The 16,212-nt window shown below is 44.6% G+C and overlaps 1 protein-coding gene across 2 annotated transcripts in view; it reads left to right on the top strand.

Moving 5' to 3' along the window:
- Positions 1-16,212, top strand: part of LOC142589676 (cytochrome P450 3A5-like) — a 41,824-nt gene that overhangs the window by 16,032 nt on the left and 9,580 nt on the right. Inside the window, exons 3-7 of one of the 2 annotated variants that reach the window (XM_075701212.1) lie at positions 5,758-5,854; positions 11,449-11,501; positions 12,008-12,104; positions 14,005-14,130; positions 15,697-15,949. In XM_075701212.1, coding sequence (XP_075557327.1) covers positions 5,758-5,854; positions 11,449-11,501; positions 12,008-12,104; positions 14,005-14,130; positions 15,697-15,949 — 626 coding nt within the window. The remainder of the gene's footprint in view (positions 1-5,757; positions 5,855-11,448; positions 11,502-12,007; positions 12,105-14,004; positions 14,131-15,696; positions 15,950-16,212) is intronic. The other variant, XM_075701214.1, reaches the window with a different exon arrangement.

Raw genomic sequence — 16,212 nt, 5'->3', positions numbered from 1 at the left:
CCGTGACAATAACCCTCTCCAACGCCCTGATTTCAGATTCGAGTTGCTCTATCGAGCTATCGAGCAGCGGATCAGCCGTTGCTGGGGGTGAGCTTTGGCGGTTTGCCAGTTTACTGAATTTGTCCCAATCAATCAGCTTATATTTCCTTAGCTTTGTAACGACTATCTCGAGTTTTATTGTTATTATGTGATGGTCATGTTAGTGTTGTCCCAAATGAACTCCGCGATCTCTCTGACAAAAGGTAAGTCGGGAGTAGAGTACCTGCACGAGGATGTACCGCATCTAGTTGGATGTTCGGGGTCTGTATTAGGAGCGTCTACAGCCTGTCCCCCCTTGCCGCTGGACAAGTGGTATCCCCACGCTTCATGAGGTGCATTGAAGAATGCAGCTCATGCACCTCCAACAAGCAGAGGAGCCTCCATAACATGTTCAATGACGTTGGTTAGGCTGGATTTGAATCACTGTCTGGAATCTTTAGGGCAGCTTTGCAAACTGAGGAGAAATATGTGGCCGCAATTGCCTACGTAAGTGTTGGGAACAATCTCATCCGCAATAAATTCAACATTACTGTGTAGTGTGCGGAGCTCAAGTTAGACATAAGGAATCTTGCTGTTTATCAGAATGGCGACACTCCTTGCCTCTATCTCCTCCAAAATACTCCACCTTGTCGTCCGCAAAAGAAAGATCGATAGCCAGTGTTTCTTGGAGCACAATTGCGTGTTGTTTCCCAGCCTCCGACTTATTTACCCGCAGAAGGGCAGCCTTTTTAGGACTGATTCCCCTACAATTCCGTCGGCGAACTCTGAAATTCCTATTATTCGGCGCCGTCCTGGTTATTTGGAGATATTTTATTCAATTGATAGTTAATGAGAGACCTGCCCTGCATTGGTACCGTTCTGGGACAGATTTTCTCTATGACGGGAACTACTGTCTCATTAAAGCACGGATCAATCCTGTGCAGCCTGACCCCTGATTCCTCCTTGCTACACTCAATACGACTGCCGGTCGTTCATTTGTCTGATGCTATCGTTAATGGCAGACAGAGTCTCCTTAATCTCAGACTTCGCCTTGGTTTGCAACTGGTTCGACTGATCGAGGGTCCTCTTTTTGGGAGTCGGACACTCGTTGGCCACGCCTTCTTGTATTACCACCTCCATAGATTTCAGAACTTCATTAACCGACGGACGCTCAGACGACGCGGACTTGTTACGAGTGATTTCTCTGCGGAGCTCAACTAGCTCTTGTGAAAGCCTATCAACAGCCACCCTGAGACTGCTATTCTCCTTTTCTAACGATGCAAACCTATATATCTCTGGACGGCGAATCTCACTTTCCAATAGCTGTGCCACGCCCCCTTGACCTTGTCAGCCCAGGAGTCACCGCCTCGACCAGACGAGAAGCGCACCTGATGTGCCCTGGAGCGGGACCGACTCCTGCATCTGATTGATCCTCGTTGTCTAGATGACGCACGTTGCGGGAAGGGGAGCGGCTGTACGAGCGAGAGCGCTACATGGATGTGGTGCGACCGCTAGCCATCTGTGGCTCCTCTTCAGCCACCTGTGTCTGCGCGCGCTCCTGACGTCTCACACGTACCACGTATGAAATTCACCATCATCATCAACCTTCTTTAAGTCCACTGCAGGACGAAGGTCTCTCCCTCCGATCTCCAATTACTTCTATGCTGCGCCAACCGATTCCAACTAGAGCCTGCGAATTTCTTAATTTCATCAGCCCGCCTAGCCTTTTGTCGTCCTCGACTGCGTTTCCTTTCTCATGGCACCCATTTTACAACAATAACGGTCCACCGGTTATCTAACCTATGCATTACAAGACCTGCCCAGCTCCACTTCTTTCTCTTAATGTCGATTAGCATATCTACTATGCCCGCTTGCTGTCTCATCCACACCGCTCTCTTCCTGTCCATTAACGTTACGCCTATCATTCTTAGTTCATTCATTGTGCGGTCCTTAACTTGTTTTCGAGCTTCTTTGTCAGTCTCCATTTTTTTGTCCCATATGTTAGCACCGGTAGAATGCACTGATTATAGACACTTCTTTTTAGTGAGAATGCTGAGTTTCCCGTAATGATCTATTTATGTCTACCGTATGCGCTCCATCCCAATTTTATTGTTCTGTAAATTTCCTCCTCATAATCAGGGTCCCCTGTGAGCCATTGTCCTAGGCAAACGTATTCCTTCGCATACTGTAGAGGCTGACTGGCGATCCTGAACTCTCGTTTCCTTGCGAGGCTATCGATAATTATCTTTGTTTTCTGCATATTAATCTTCAACCCCACTATTACACTCTCTCTGTTAAGGCCCTCAATGATTTGTTGTAACTCGTCCCCAGTGTTGCTGAATAGGACAATGCCATCTGCACACCGAAGGTTGCTGAGACATTTGCCGTTCATCTCTAAGCCGTTCCAATCTAATAGCTTGAATATTTCTTACAAGCAAGCAATCAATACCATAGGAGAGATTGCGTCTCCTTGTCTGACCCCTCTCTTTATAAGTATCTTCCTACTTTTCTTGTGGAGAATTAGGGTGGCGGTGGTACCTTTGTAAATATTTTCCAAGACATTGACATTAGCCCCCCTTTTCCTTGATTAAGTAGTGCTTCTATGACTGCTGGTATCTCTACTCAGTCAAACGCATTTTCGTAATCTATGAAATCCATATAGAGAGGATTTCTCGATTGCCCGTTTGGTTCCCATATTCTATTGGAAATTGTCTTCGTGAAAATTTTATACAGTACTGGAAGTAAGCTAATGGGCCTATAATTTTTCAATTCTTTAAAGTTTCCCTTTTGTGGATCAGTAAAATGTTGGCATTCTTCCAGTTCTCCGGAACCCATGAAGTCGTGAGACATAGCGTATAAAAGGCCGCAAAATTTTAAGCATGATGTCTCCTCCATCATTGAATAAATCAACTGTTATTCCATCTTTACCTGCCGCCTTTCCTCGTTTCATGTCTTCTAGGGCCCTTCTAACTTCATCGCAAGTTGTAGAAGGAGCATCTGCAACCTGTTCATTACTACTTTCAAAGGAGCTGTCCTGGCTGCTATGGGTATTGCAGAGCTCAGTTTAGAATTCTTCCGCTGCTTTTCTTGTCACCTTGTCAGCCGTTTAGTGCAAGCCACCGCATAATTTGCATTTCGGCTCGCACACATGCGATTCACTTTGGTTACGCAAACCGCAACCCCTACTTTCCTTAGTTCCAGGCGCCGGGCAGTCTTCCGCTCGATGACCAATCCTGCCACAGGTGTAGCATATGTACATGAACTTGTTTGCCGTATAGACAACAGCACACCAAGGTAGGTCAGTATCTCACAAAGTTCGGCCCGCGAAGTCCGTCGAAGGCAATGATAACTGATCCAGAATCCTTGATCCTTTTGACGCGGAACGCTAGTGGGTTGCGGTCGTTCAAAATATTTCTCTCAAGGGCTGCCGACCCATCGTCAATGTCCACATTTCGAATAACCCCCTTGAACATATTGCTAGGAGCAGTTTCATAAGCATCGACTTCATAGACTTTACGAGCCACGGTAATAGATATGATGTGCTTATATAATACTGCGTTTTCCCTCAAGTGGGGGGGGGGAGAAGTACTGGCCACCAAAACGTGTTGAATAACGTTTGGACACAATATATTATCCATCGTTTCCTCCAGCCACAGGCGTGACACCTCGGTTCCAATTTCCCACTGAATTGGGACTAATTTTCTCCAAGTTCAAGCCGCCTCTGGGACGCAGCACAATTCTGGTATGCTCCTAGGGCATGGGAGGCATACGCGAAGCCTTTACAACCTGATTCATAATGTTAGGAAACGGGCAACGTACTCCCACCTGCCCCGTGCCAGCCTGGCCTCTTTGCTTATAAGCCGGGTTAGGAGGGGAGACCCGACAAGCATTTTCCCCTCTTCTGCCAGAGACCTTCCAGCCCACTTCCTCGTCGAAATCTTTTACTTGAATAGCAACCGCCACCATAGCAGCCGTCGAAGGGCACCACCGTCGAAGGATTCATCGACACTTCGCCGCGCTAGGCCTGCCAACCGTTAGGCCGAGCAGCCGACAACCTGTCACGCAGACTAAACAGTAATATGTCGGCGAAAGGTCCACCCACCGACAAAGGTTTGCTTTCCACAAAAGCGTCAACACTTCCCGCGTCGATTGACACCAAAACCACAGCGATACGAGAAGATTGCCCAGCCGAAAACATTAAAGAAGCGCAAGCGGGAGCCATCGTTTCACGTCCCAAAACCTATTCGTCTTCGTCTTCGTGCCTGCTTGGTGAACGCCGACATTTCCACCGAAGAATACAACACAGTACACCGTCGCAGTTTAGCGCTACAACATCGCCTCGTGCGGCTTAGTCATACGTGCGGCTAAGTTGTATTTTTCGACAGTTGTCGCCAAATAACACATGCTTTATATGTGATCATATGTCATAGACTGTGTGCTCCTTTCTTTTTTTGCAAACTCGTTCAGGCAAAGACTATGAGAAGTAATTCGATCATATTTTAAAAGACAGCAAGAATCCTGTAGAAATACGATAGGCCTTGCAGCCAAAAAATTTGTTTGTGACTTTGTGCCAAGAAATACCTTAATATTTCCCAATGCTATAAAACACATACGAAGATCTTGCTAATGTTTTCAGTACTGAAAATTTTGCCGTCGTTTCACATTACATGTAACAGTTTTTCAGCCAGCCCACACTTCAAACAAGCTTGTTGTAGGGTCAAGTGATTACTGTGGAATGAAACTAAGGAATAAAAACTTAATGCATCTCATAAAGTCGACAACCACGACCGCTCGGCTTTTGTTGTCTTTTATAGTGTGCGTCAGTCATTGCACTGTGCTCACTTGAATACACCACATTTGCATATCTGAAGTCACAGCTGGTTGCATGTCATCGTCTGGAGAGTCAGGTGCTAACAGCAGTAACATCGCGAAAAAAGAGAAACACCGCATACTGCGTGCGATGCGCGACAATATCTGCTCATAAACCCTTTCCGCTCAAGTCCGGGCAAGTGTGACGTGAAATTGTCCCGAACGCCGGCATCGGAAGCTATGCTTGAAGCCCTAGTTTTGAGCGTCATTGTCGCGCTTGCTGCATGATTTGTATTGTAAGTATGGCTGTCGTGACATGTTGACCCAGAAGTATACTTTGGCAAAAAAAAAATAGATGTTTATTAACCAAGTGAAACATGAAAAGGCGAGATCTTTCGGCTTCAATACGCAAGCCCTATTTGTGAACAAGGCTACTGTATGGAGGCCGAAAGGTCTTCGATCTTAAAGTTTTACTTTGTTGGTGCACGCATTTGTTTTGTCATGTTTTATCCTGACCAGACGGGCTTCCGTCAAATTTTCGATTCGAAGTATACCACAGAAGAATTCATAGCTCCGCGGGAGTGGAGAGCACTTGAATTTCAAAGTTAGGTGCATCCCTTACATAGAATAGCAGAATGTACTGCGGCTTTAGAGAAGAAACGTGTGATAGCTAAAGGGCCTTTAAAGTAAGCATCAATGTCATGGATAACAATTTCTTTAGTGTAGCTTTAACCTGAAATCATAGGGGTTCAGATTAATCCACTTTTATACGTCCTTCAGTTTGTTCAAATCTCCTTTAGATATCTGTTAATATCGAACTACTACCTTTTCTGGCTCGGTTTACTGTTCAAGGTTTAAGTTGCAGCCTTAAGAAAAAGATACATCAGTATGGCATTGTCCACACCATAATTTGTTGCATCTGTTTTTCAGACAACGCAAGAGGCGTTTCTCGTTCTTTAAAGACCTCGGAATCCCCGGACCTCCTCCAAGCTTTCTTTCGGGAAACCTCTCAGAGATAATACAGAAGGTAAAGCTTGGTTTATAAAGGCCGTATTTATATATAGACAGGCTAAAATATTTCAATAAGAACCACATACGAAAAGAAGTTGTGTTAAGAAGTTGTGTGACGATGTTCTTCAGCAGCATCAGTACTGTGGCAACGGCCCTTTGCACAAATTGCTTATTTGGTGCGGGAAAACTGTTAACAAAAATTTCAAAGCCGGAAATATTTATCAATGGTAAGGTCCATTAAACAGTGAATTAGAATACAGTGCTCTTTAATTAAGATAGACAAACAACATTAATTCGAACACAGACGATGAAGCGCTTCTATCAGACTGACATGAGAGTGTTAACTATTCTTGGCACATGCTATTTACTCAATTAGCACCTTGGCAAGGCTTAACTTAATATATGCAAGTATGCTACGTGTGCGCATCCTCGGGATTTTCGCTTGCCGCCCAGAGAACACAACAGCCTGTCAGTGAGCGTAATCGAGTTCATTGCGAATGGTCGTTTAGGTTCACGCTTTCACTCCCCCTGTGTTCTTTCCTGACAAATCAGTTGATAGAAGTGCTTCATCGCCCCTGCTCGTGCTTTTGTTGTTTGTCTGTGGTAACTCTGCAGCGCTGTATTCTTATTATGCTATTGCAACTGGCGCCAACAATAGTACTAAGCACGTTCGCAATAGTGACACGAGTACTTATCTTTATCGGGCGGCCGCGTTTCGCGGCCTGACAGGTGTTGTCGCACGGCGCGGGACGCGCCTGCATGTGTCCGAAGTTTCTGGAAAGTTATCGATGCTTCTATTCGCTGTCTGTTGTCACCGAACCTTGTGTTATCTGATTTCATCGAGTGACGCGAATGGTGTAGAACTTTGTGGAAGGCACGCGGGTCCCAACGATTAGTCTGGAACGTTCGATGACTGCTGTATAAAAGTCGACGCGCTGGACCCGCTGATCAGATTTTCGAGGATCGCCGACCGTGTTCGCCGCTATCGTTGTGCTATAAGTGAAGCCTGTTTTGTGGGCACAGGTTCGCCCAATAAAAGTTAGTTTTGTCGTTCACAGTATTGCTACTGTGTTATTCAACGTCACCAGCACGTGACAATAGCAATATCTTCTACAAGTTCTTCAAACAGGGATCGCCATTTTACGATATGAGGAACGGCATAATAGTTCATTCGGAAAGAAAAATCTGGCCGGCTGGCTCGGAAATAAAGATGTACATTCACTCGGTTAACTTAACTGTGCGAAAAGGTTATCGAGGCTAAGCACTACAGTATTGGGATAGAGCTTTGTTGCCTGGATTTTCTCTGACATGATTCGACATTAAGTGCCTGGGAAATGTAGCAAACACTGAACCAAGCATGGCTGTCATGACGGATGGTCAAGTACGTGTACTATGCTCAACAAGACAAATACGACGCTGTTAAAATACCCCGGAGAGTAAAAGCATTGGATGGCATTACATGCGCGTCTCCCGCTACTTTGACTGCTCACCAAAATGACAAGATATTGTGTAGTTTCTCAGCAACCAGTGAGAGTTTCACCTATACATCCAAATACAATTATTTATACGTCTGCAATAATTCCTGTGATTTGGTACCGGGGACATATTCATGCTTAAACAGAGCTCAAGCGCTGTCTCAAAATAATAAACAGTTGTGAACTTCCTGAAGCACAATACCTCAAGATGACAATATTGCTTAATAACGAAACCTAGAAGGTCTTATTCACCTTTTAATGAATGTTGAACTGTGCCACAATGTACCACAATTTCCTTGAATTTCAATTTCCTGCTGGAACTTTCTTGAAATCTATTAGGGTCAGACAACTTTCTTGATCAAAGGGAACAATATAATCCACCCTAGTGCAGCATCAAGCTACAAAGCTATGCCGGATGAGGCAAATCTTTTACAGCGTAAGCTGTTCTTATTCCAATAGCCGCTTTGATGAGCGATGTTGCCTGCGCCGCCGGCTCTGGTGTCCATCACAGCTATCACTGAAAATTATAAGAAAATACCGACTTCCCGCCGGGATCAACCCGGGTCGCCCTGCGCGGGAGTCATCTACTCTGCCATTTCTACTTCACTACCACTGAGCCACGCGAGCGCTTTTTTCCCTTACTAAATGGGAGCAGACTATACAACAAATAAGAAAAACAAAGCGCTGCAGAAATTTAAGACAACTGAAAACACATTCAAAAGTGAGACAAACACGCGCAAGCGTCCTATAAGGTCATTCAGTCCAGCGCTGTTTCTTGTGCAGCGCGCACACTACGAACGTATAGCCAACAGATTCCTGAAAAAAGAGACCGAGTGCTTTGCAGTGGTTCAGCGTGCCTATCACATATTCTACAATGCCAAAGGTTATGTAGGCCAAGTACCATGAACACGTCATACGGCGCGTCATAGGGATCTTTGAAAGGTAGGAAATTAATTGTGTATGGTGTGATATCCAAGTGTTCTTTGGATAATGTACCAGAAGAACGCGGCATCCCTACAATGTACTAAACAGTGATCAATCGTTTCAGCGTGTGGACACAAATGGCAGTTAGTCGGCTACAGCGCGAAACAGCATCTTTATTCAAGCCAGGTAAGGGCAGGAAGGGTTGCTGAATGTAACTTAAAGAAAAAATGTTTTGATTCCTACAGCAATGATTATTCGACGGACACGCTTAAATACGTCAAGGTAATAACATTCCAAATAAGGCACACGATAATGGGGAACAGGAAACAATGTGTCTATGAGTGCAACGGAAATTTCTTTGCGGGAGGCAGGGAAAATATAATCCACACTAAAGCGAGCCTTAAGAAAGTGATATCCTCCAACAAACTCCTTCAAGAAACCCCATGCAGCTCGTGGTGCAACTCTGACAGATGACGACACATCTATTTCTGGAAGGTAATTGATTAATCGAAGTTGTATCAATTCTCTGAGAAATGGACTGTTTACATCACAAAAGAAGAATAACCGGGAGACAAGATTGTCTAACAAAAAGGTGAACTAGGCGGAAACCCCCACTCTCAAGTGACAAAAAAAAAGATTATCAAGTTACAGGACCTCAACACGTAGGCTCCACGCATTAGCAGCAAACACACGATTTAAAGCTCGCAACCTAAGCCGCGAGCAGTGTGATGCCTGCAGGGCATATGGAAGTCTAGCTGCTAGGAACACATTGCAAGCTTCAGCTCGGCTAAATATAGAAAACTGTCGTCCCTGCCCGTTGCTAGCCTTACGGTGTACTTCTGCAATTTCCACTGGCCTGTGTGGATTACTATTGTGAAATTGAGAGAGGGATACACCCAACTACTTGAAGCCTTGCCGCCCCTGAATGCCTGTGAAGTGGGTTGGCATCGTACACCATAAGCCAATTAGAACCGCTTTGCACGCGAATTCTGAGGGATCATGCTTTTCACGGGTTCAAATTGTTATGTAACAAAATCGGTGTACTTGCCTATGCAGATGACATAGCCTTCTTTTGTGCTGACAAGGAAAGTGTACAGAATGCCCTTGCCATAACGCGCCAGTTTTGCTCAGCTTCTAGTGCAGCAGTAAACTTTGAGAAGAGTTCAGGCTTTTTCGTCTAAGCTGCGCCAGCGCTTGTTAGCTTTCAGGCAAAACCATGCCCTATACACGCGTCCAAGCGCACCATGAGACACGCGATGTGACAAGCGCGCCGCGTAGTGTCGATACGTGGACCTTTTGCATTGAAGTTGCATACTATTATACCACATGGCACGCCAGGTAGCACTCGCCTAGGTAGCGGTACAGTGTAGATAAAGAAGGTTTTAAGAGGAAAGGTAGACTGAGGAGATATATGAAAAATGCTAGAATGAGAAAAGATGTACTGTATACCTGATTAAATCAAGCTGGCTAGGTGATTATGTCGCGACCCCATGTGATAGGGCGTGCCAATAAATCACCTTCATCTTAATCGTTGGCATCGTATTGTGCCACTCGCATAGCGATGCGAGATGCGCGAAGCATGTAACATCAATACATGGGTCCTTTGCATTGCAGTTGCGTATTATTACACCAGGTGGCACGCCGCGAAGCAGCTGAATAAATGGCGGGAGAAAGTATATAGAGAAGTCTTGAGGAAGAAAAGATGATTATAGAGATGTATAAAAATTTGTATGATGAAAAAAACGTGTATAGCACTCCAGAATAAATAACCCAGGCTAGGTGACTGTTTTTCACCACCCTGTTTCAAAGGGGATGCCAATAAATCATCATCATCATCCTCTTGAGTAGCACGGCTCGTGTCACCTGTCATGCGATGTGAGATGCTGGCCACGCAGCGTCGATACTTGCACAGTTTGTACTGCAGTTGCCAATTATTAAAACAGGTGGCACGCCATGTAGCAGTTGCATATGTAGTGGCATAGAACGACAGAAAACTGGGCTAGTTGGTAAGGATTCATAATGCAAAAAAGAGGTGAGGCGTGCAGGCAGGACACAAGAGTATAGAAGTGGACAACACGAACGCTCCCCCGGCATTCGTGTTGTCCACATCTCTAATCTTGTGTCCTGTCTACACGCCTCACCGCTTTTTAGTGGCATAAGACAGTATACAAGCTTTGAGCAAGAAAACGAAGATAAGGATATGTATGCGAGAATGCTAGAATGAAAACCTCTATAGCATATCTGTTTAATACAAGCAAGCTACGTGACTGTGTGTCACCGTCCCGTGTCAATAAAGTGCGATTTTGAAGGAAAACCTGTAGCTTTCCTGTTCTCATCATGGCCGCAATCCCTGCAAATATCGGCAGTGCAATCTGTGGAGCCACATATACTTCAAGGTTAAAAGGACCTTCGGAGACCCAATGAAAATCTTTCTCCTCAACGAACACAGCTTTACCTGCAATGGAATGCCGATGGGCAGAAGAAAGTCATCTGCCATAGTTTGGCATTCTCTCTATTCTCTACAGAAGTGATAGATAGATAGACAGATAGAAAATGGTAATTTTAACGTGACAGCGTTAAGGGCTCTAAGTCACAGAAAATCCGGTGTCGGCATCTGGCGTCCCGCGCCGCACGTCTTGTGCGAGAAAAAATATTTAGAACCACACAGGCACTCCGTGTTGCGCAATGGAGTTACCCAACTCATTGAATTTCTCAAAGTAATATAGGTCTGAAAAATCATAGAGTACGATTTAAGCACAACCTACAGATGTGTTAGCGACGGACTGCAATTTGAATATGCTAGGAAACATAATACTCTTACGCCGAAGCTCAAACACAAAGGCATTTTCCAGCGTTTCTACCATTCATACAGCGGTCACCCGGTTCTGTGCAACGCCATCCAGATGGCGCTCGCCTTCGCGCATAGCGTTTGCGGCCAGCTCTTCTTCGTAAACATTACGGTTGCATAAGTTGTAGCTGCCAGGTAGCGTGAGAAGCAGTCAGAGATCAGTGATTGTTATCGTTTTGGTAAGGCTAATCTGCTCCGACACTGGTAAGAATATCATTCATAGTTGTGCCATAGACTGCTCTCTTCTCATTTAATGCAGACTAACATCACGCAAGCCATTTATTACAGTTGTTATGTTCTTGCTTGTTGACGGACTAAATTGTCAGTGTAGTAGAGTAGTTTATTTTTGTTGCTTCTTTTTAGGGATCACTGATCACATTCAAGGAATGGTTGGACAAATACGGAGACATTGTAGGGTACGTGCTTAGTTTTCCTGTTTCTTTTCGGAAATGAAAATAAAGAAATTTAAGCTAATGCCATGTGGCCCACAGAGTAAATGAAAAGACTGTGTGACTGGTGCAATAATCTTACCTCGTTCAAAGGTGGTACACTTCTTTTCCCTTGAATATTTAGTAGCCCCTTGCTGTTTTCCGCTGCAGAGACATCCCGAAAATAATATATTAGTTTCCAATGCATAACCATGCTATCCTTTGCGATACCGTGTTCCCGCTCTGCAGGTGCTGAAATCGGTCTAGTGATTCTTGAAGACTATTACCGTCAGGTCTGCTAAAATTTTCTCCCAAAACTTCCAAAAGTGCATGATCTCTTGCAAGAGTGTTCACATAACCGTACGAAAAGCACAATATACACTTACCGGTTTCTCGAGGCGCAATGCCTGTCTACGAGGCCATACTTTCAACTCGGTACTTTATATAGCAAATCTATAACATGTAGCCTTGCTTTGTGTCTTGACTTTTTACAGCTTCTACAACGGGGCTCATCCGTTTATTATGGTGAAAGATCCCGAACTAATCCGCAAGATCCAGATAAAAGATTTCAACAATTTTACAAGCCGAGGAGTGAGTACAAATATTTAACCTTTGTGCTGCTACATTTTAGTCTTATAGCCGCTCGTAGAAGGCCCATCAAATTAGCCATGTTTATTTGCGCACTCACACTAAAATTTTGATTTATCGCTTAACTGGTCATGTAAGCTTTCGACATCGTAACCGAAGAGTGACGTGGGGAAAATGATTTACCCTTGGCTTTGGACACGTCCGCGCTTTTGTCTGCGTCGATAAGTCAATAAACGTTTCAATTTTCGAAACGTGCTAGCTATCACAATCGGAAAAGAGCGAGAAATGTTCGAAGCGGCCGTGAGACATAACGTCCCGCTCGATGTGGTCGTTTGCTTTCTTTCAAGCAAGTGCCACCACACAAAACATTTTCAAAACGTACAGCACAACTGCGAAAATTCAGATAATTTGTAGATTCCTTTGAACATTTTATAAACGTTATTGCGCCTTTCTGTCGTTTCAAAGCACTGGCTACAGCGAGCGAAGAGTAAGGCAAAGCTCAAGATTTGACTATATTTGCACCGCATGCACTTTGTTCAAGCCACCCCATTTGGCAACTTACCTTTCATTTTGGTTTGATTGAGTGACACGCCGGTAAGAACTCGACCGAGTGGCCTACATCAAAACACTGGGCAGTAGACGCTTCAAAATGAATTTGCCCATAGCTAATACAGACTCAAAGGAAACGGTGTAAGCCAATGGGGCGAATAAGCGAGCTAATGACTCTTCAGCAAGCAGAACGCGTTACTTCCCATTACCTCGATCAGTGTCCGTAACCGACAGTTGACCTTCACGGCCAATCCTACCGAATATAACAAAATAAAAAGTTCACCTGTGCATCCTGCCGTAGCAGCATATGGCGCATGTCACAAGGGCACCTTAATGCCTGGTCTTTTGTTGCCTTTCGCTAAACTGAGAATAAGGGCGCGCTGGATTTCATTTGAGTGTTAAGCTGACTTCTAGGCGTATACCGTGGGAACATTGTGCAGGTATCAGCCAGTGATATATTCACCGGCCTTTTCAATTGACAACGACCAATGCTAGACTGGTGTACCGTAATGAGACACTCCTTGAAATTCGATTATTTAACCACCCTCTGTCTCACGGCAATCTGACGGTGGTGATCACGCAGGTGCAACTTGCCTCGAAAAAGCTCCAAAGGAGTGTCTACTACACTACAATCTTTACATTCGCGCCGTGTTAGAGTTTCTTCTGAAGGCTTACACAAACGCCTTTTAAATGAGCGTTTGAAAATGTATTGTTAAATAGAAGCACCTGTGTATCGCTTTAAATGGCAATCAGCTTTACTAGAGAACATAGTGATAGTTACTGAAGCCAGTAGCGAAACTTTGAAAGGCCATCTCAACTAGCTGGGTATCAGCAGCTCTACAAACTAATATAGCTACGGCTTGATGCTTGCTTTACCTTATGCTTGCTTTAACACGCTTCAACTGATGCTTCACATTTTCTTTTGTATCACTGTATGCTGACTCTACGGTGGGCTCACTTGTTTTAAATGCACCTTACAGAAAGAACGACAGAAAGCTGAGCTAGTTGGTAAGTATTCATTATGCAAAATAGAAGTGAGGCGTGCAGACAGGACACAAGAGTAGAGAAGTGGAGAATTCGGTGTTCGTGTTGTCCACTTCTCTACTCTTGTGTCCTGTCTGCACGCCTCACTTCTACCTTGCAGAAAGCTTCACCATTACGAATTTGTAATCTGCGAGGAAACTTTTTTTCATTACATTTATTTAAATATTCTTCCGTGCATACATGCGTTTGCGTGACTGTTTCCCCGACCATGTTAGGTAATTATATTCTCTGGCTCATGGCTATATGATATCAAGTTTTTTGAGAAGTTTGCTTTGTTTCATGGAATGCGGTGGTGTCTGAACACTTACAGATGACGTCAGGCTTCGCACGGAGCCATGCGATTATCAGTCAAAGCATGGTGAATGCTGAGGGGGACCGCTGGAAGAAAATGCGCAGCCTTATCACGCCAGCTTTTACGACGAGCAACATGAAGCAGGTATGCGGCGATGCTGTTAGCTTGGTGGCAAAACACTCTACTAGTAGCACTCGGTGAAACGGACACACGAAACTAGATCTAGAGCGGATCGAAAGTGGTTGAACAGGACATTTCTGAGGCTGCACGGACAAATGCATTGGTGTTCCAGTTAATTTGTTATCAAAACGTTGTTTCGTGCACTGAAGCACACAAGTGACCGGAACGCCAATTCATTTCTCCGCAAAGTTCGGGAATTTATGTCTCTAAACTGGTGTCATCCTGAGAATTCGTTCCAAGTGCATCCGCCTTGCGAAGTCCACTGCTAGAATTTTCAAATAGCAATATGGTTCATAACATAATTACCTAACATGTAATTAGTGAATTCTCGTTAATTAGTCACTTTCGCATTTCAGTTTTTTTGTGCAAGTTGTGTCCTCCGCTTCAAGTATACCTGCTCATCAACCAGAACTGAGCAACCTGCCACAGGCAGCCTTTAAATTTTTGAAAGTGCTCTCTGCAACACCCTGTATATAGCTTCGTGTTACACATAAATGTAACGGTTACTTGGCAGCACTATAGTGTATGTCGTCTCTCCTGGTTCTGTTCTAGAGCACTGTTTCTTCAGTATAAGTGTGTGCAATCAGCTGACCAAGTTAGCACTTTTAAGGTAGATGAAAAAATAAAGGAGTACTTTTATAGCAAAGTTCCCGTTGATGTTCACGATGGCAATTTTCCTCTCTACCTTAATAATGGCAAGTGTAGACTCTGTTTCTTACAGTTGGAGCAGCAGTGACTAAAAGAAGTCACGGATCACTTTATCACGGACGCGAAGCAAACACCACTAAACTGCCAAGACACCCACAGCTTGATAAAGGACGTTTCTTTCAGCTGTGAACCGCCAAAACTGCGTAATTTGGTGCGAAAACTGTTTGCTTGGCATCAGTTGCCATAACTAAACGTTCTTGACCATATTTTCGATATGTGTTATGAAGCGAAGTACTTCTGGGCCCTAGCAGACGGCTCACTTGCAGAATTTTGCAGCTAAGCTGTAAAGCAGACAGGCACAACTGCCTTCGTGCGGCTGTACCAAGTTCGGAGAGGCATGCTCTGCATCAAGTGTCGACCAAGTAACAGCCAGCTAATTGTTTTCAAACGTAGTTATTAATGATCACAAAATCAAGCTAATTAATTTAGCAATAGATATCCCGCCGGACTAAAGGATCTCTTTGCGCGGCTATTTGGTCAGTAGCACGTAATCTTCGCTTGTAACGATGTGTTTTACCTGCACAAGCTCGGAGGTGAGCTAGGAGTTTGCACGGTGGCTGCACGAAAGCAGAGATGGTGGACAAGGACCGCCCCCTGCTAGGGAGTCCAGAAGCGGCCATGGGACCAGGCATTCGATTATCAATGATGCCTAACGACACCTAGCAAACAGATCTCTACTATTTCCGACAAAAGGGGTCAGAGCTAGCGGGCACATCTTTGCTGTCCTTGGTGTATTAGTTGAGGGAATTGGCATAAATCCTCGATGATGTTTTTATGTTTGTGCTTAGAGGAAGCGACCAAGTGGTGGCTTTCTGTTTTCAGATGGCGAGCCTCATGGACGACAGCTCCAATGAGTTACTCGAGGTCATCGAGTCCCTCCTGTCAAAACAGAAAGCCATCGAGTTTCGGGAGCTATTCCAGAGATTAGCGGCAGACGTCCTCATTGGATCAGCATTCGGCCTAAAATTTAATCTGCAGCGAAAAGATCGAACGAACACCTCTGCAGAGTCGCTCTTTCAGGAGAGCTTGAAGAGTTTTCAGCAATTTCGTCATGCATGGATAAACTTCCTTACTGGTAAGCTCACAGATTGCATACGTAACTTTGTGGAAACAGCAGAACGCACACATGTTACTATAATTAATTTGATGGGAGGTTTTAATGAAGTCGCAGATTTGTCCGAACGGCGTAGCATTGATCGCGATAGCAAATTAGCGAGAAAGAGAGAGAGAGAAACGAAGAGAGAAATGTAAAGAGGTTAACAACGCACGTGCTCGGTTGGCAACCCTTCATTTGGGTATGGAGAAAGGGGAAGAATAGAAAAGAAAAGAGAAACGAAG

The sequence above is a fragment of the Dermacentor variabilis genome, chromosome 8 (genome assembly GCF_050947875.1).
Source record: "Dermacentor variabilis isolate Ectoservices chromosome 8, ASM5094787v1, whole genome shotgun sequence".
Taxonomy (NCBI): domain Eukaryota; kingdom Metazoa; phylum Arthropoda; class Arachnida; order Ixodida; family Ixodidae; genus Dermacentor; species Dermacentor variabilis.
The sequence above is the reverse complement of the archived record's forward strand: the minus strand, read 5'-3'. Positions and strand labels throughout refer to the sequence as shown.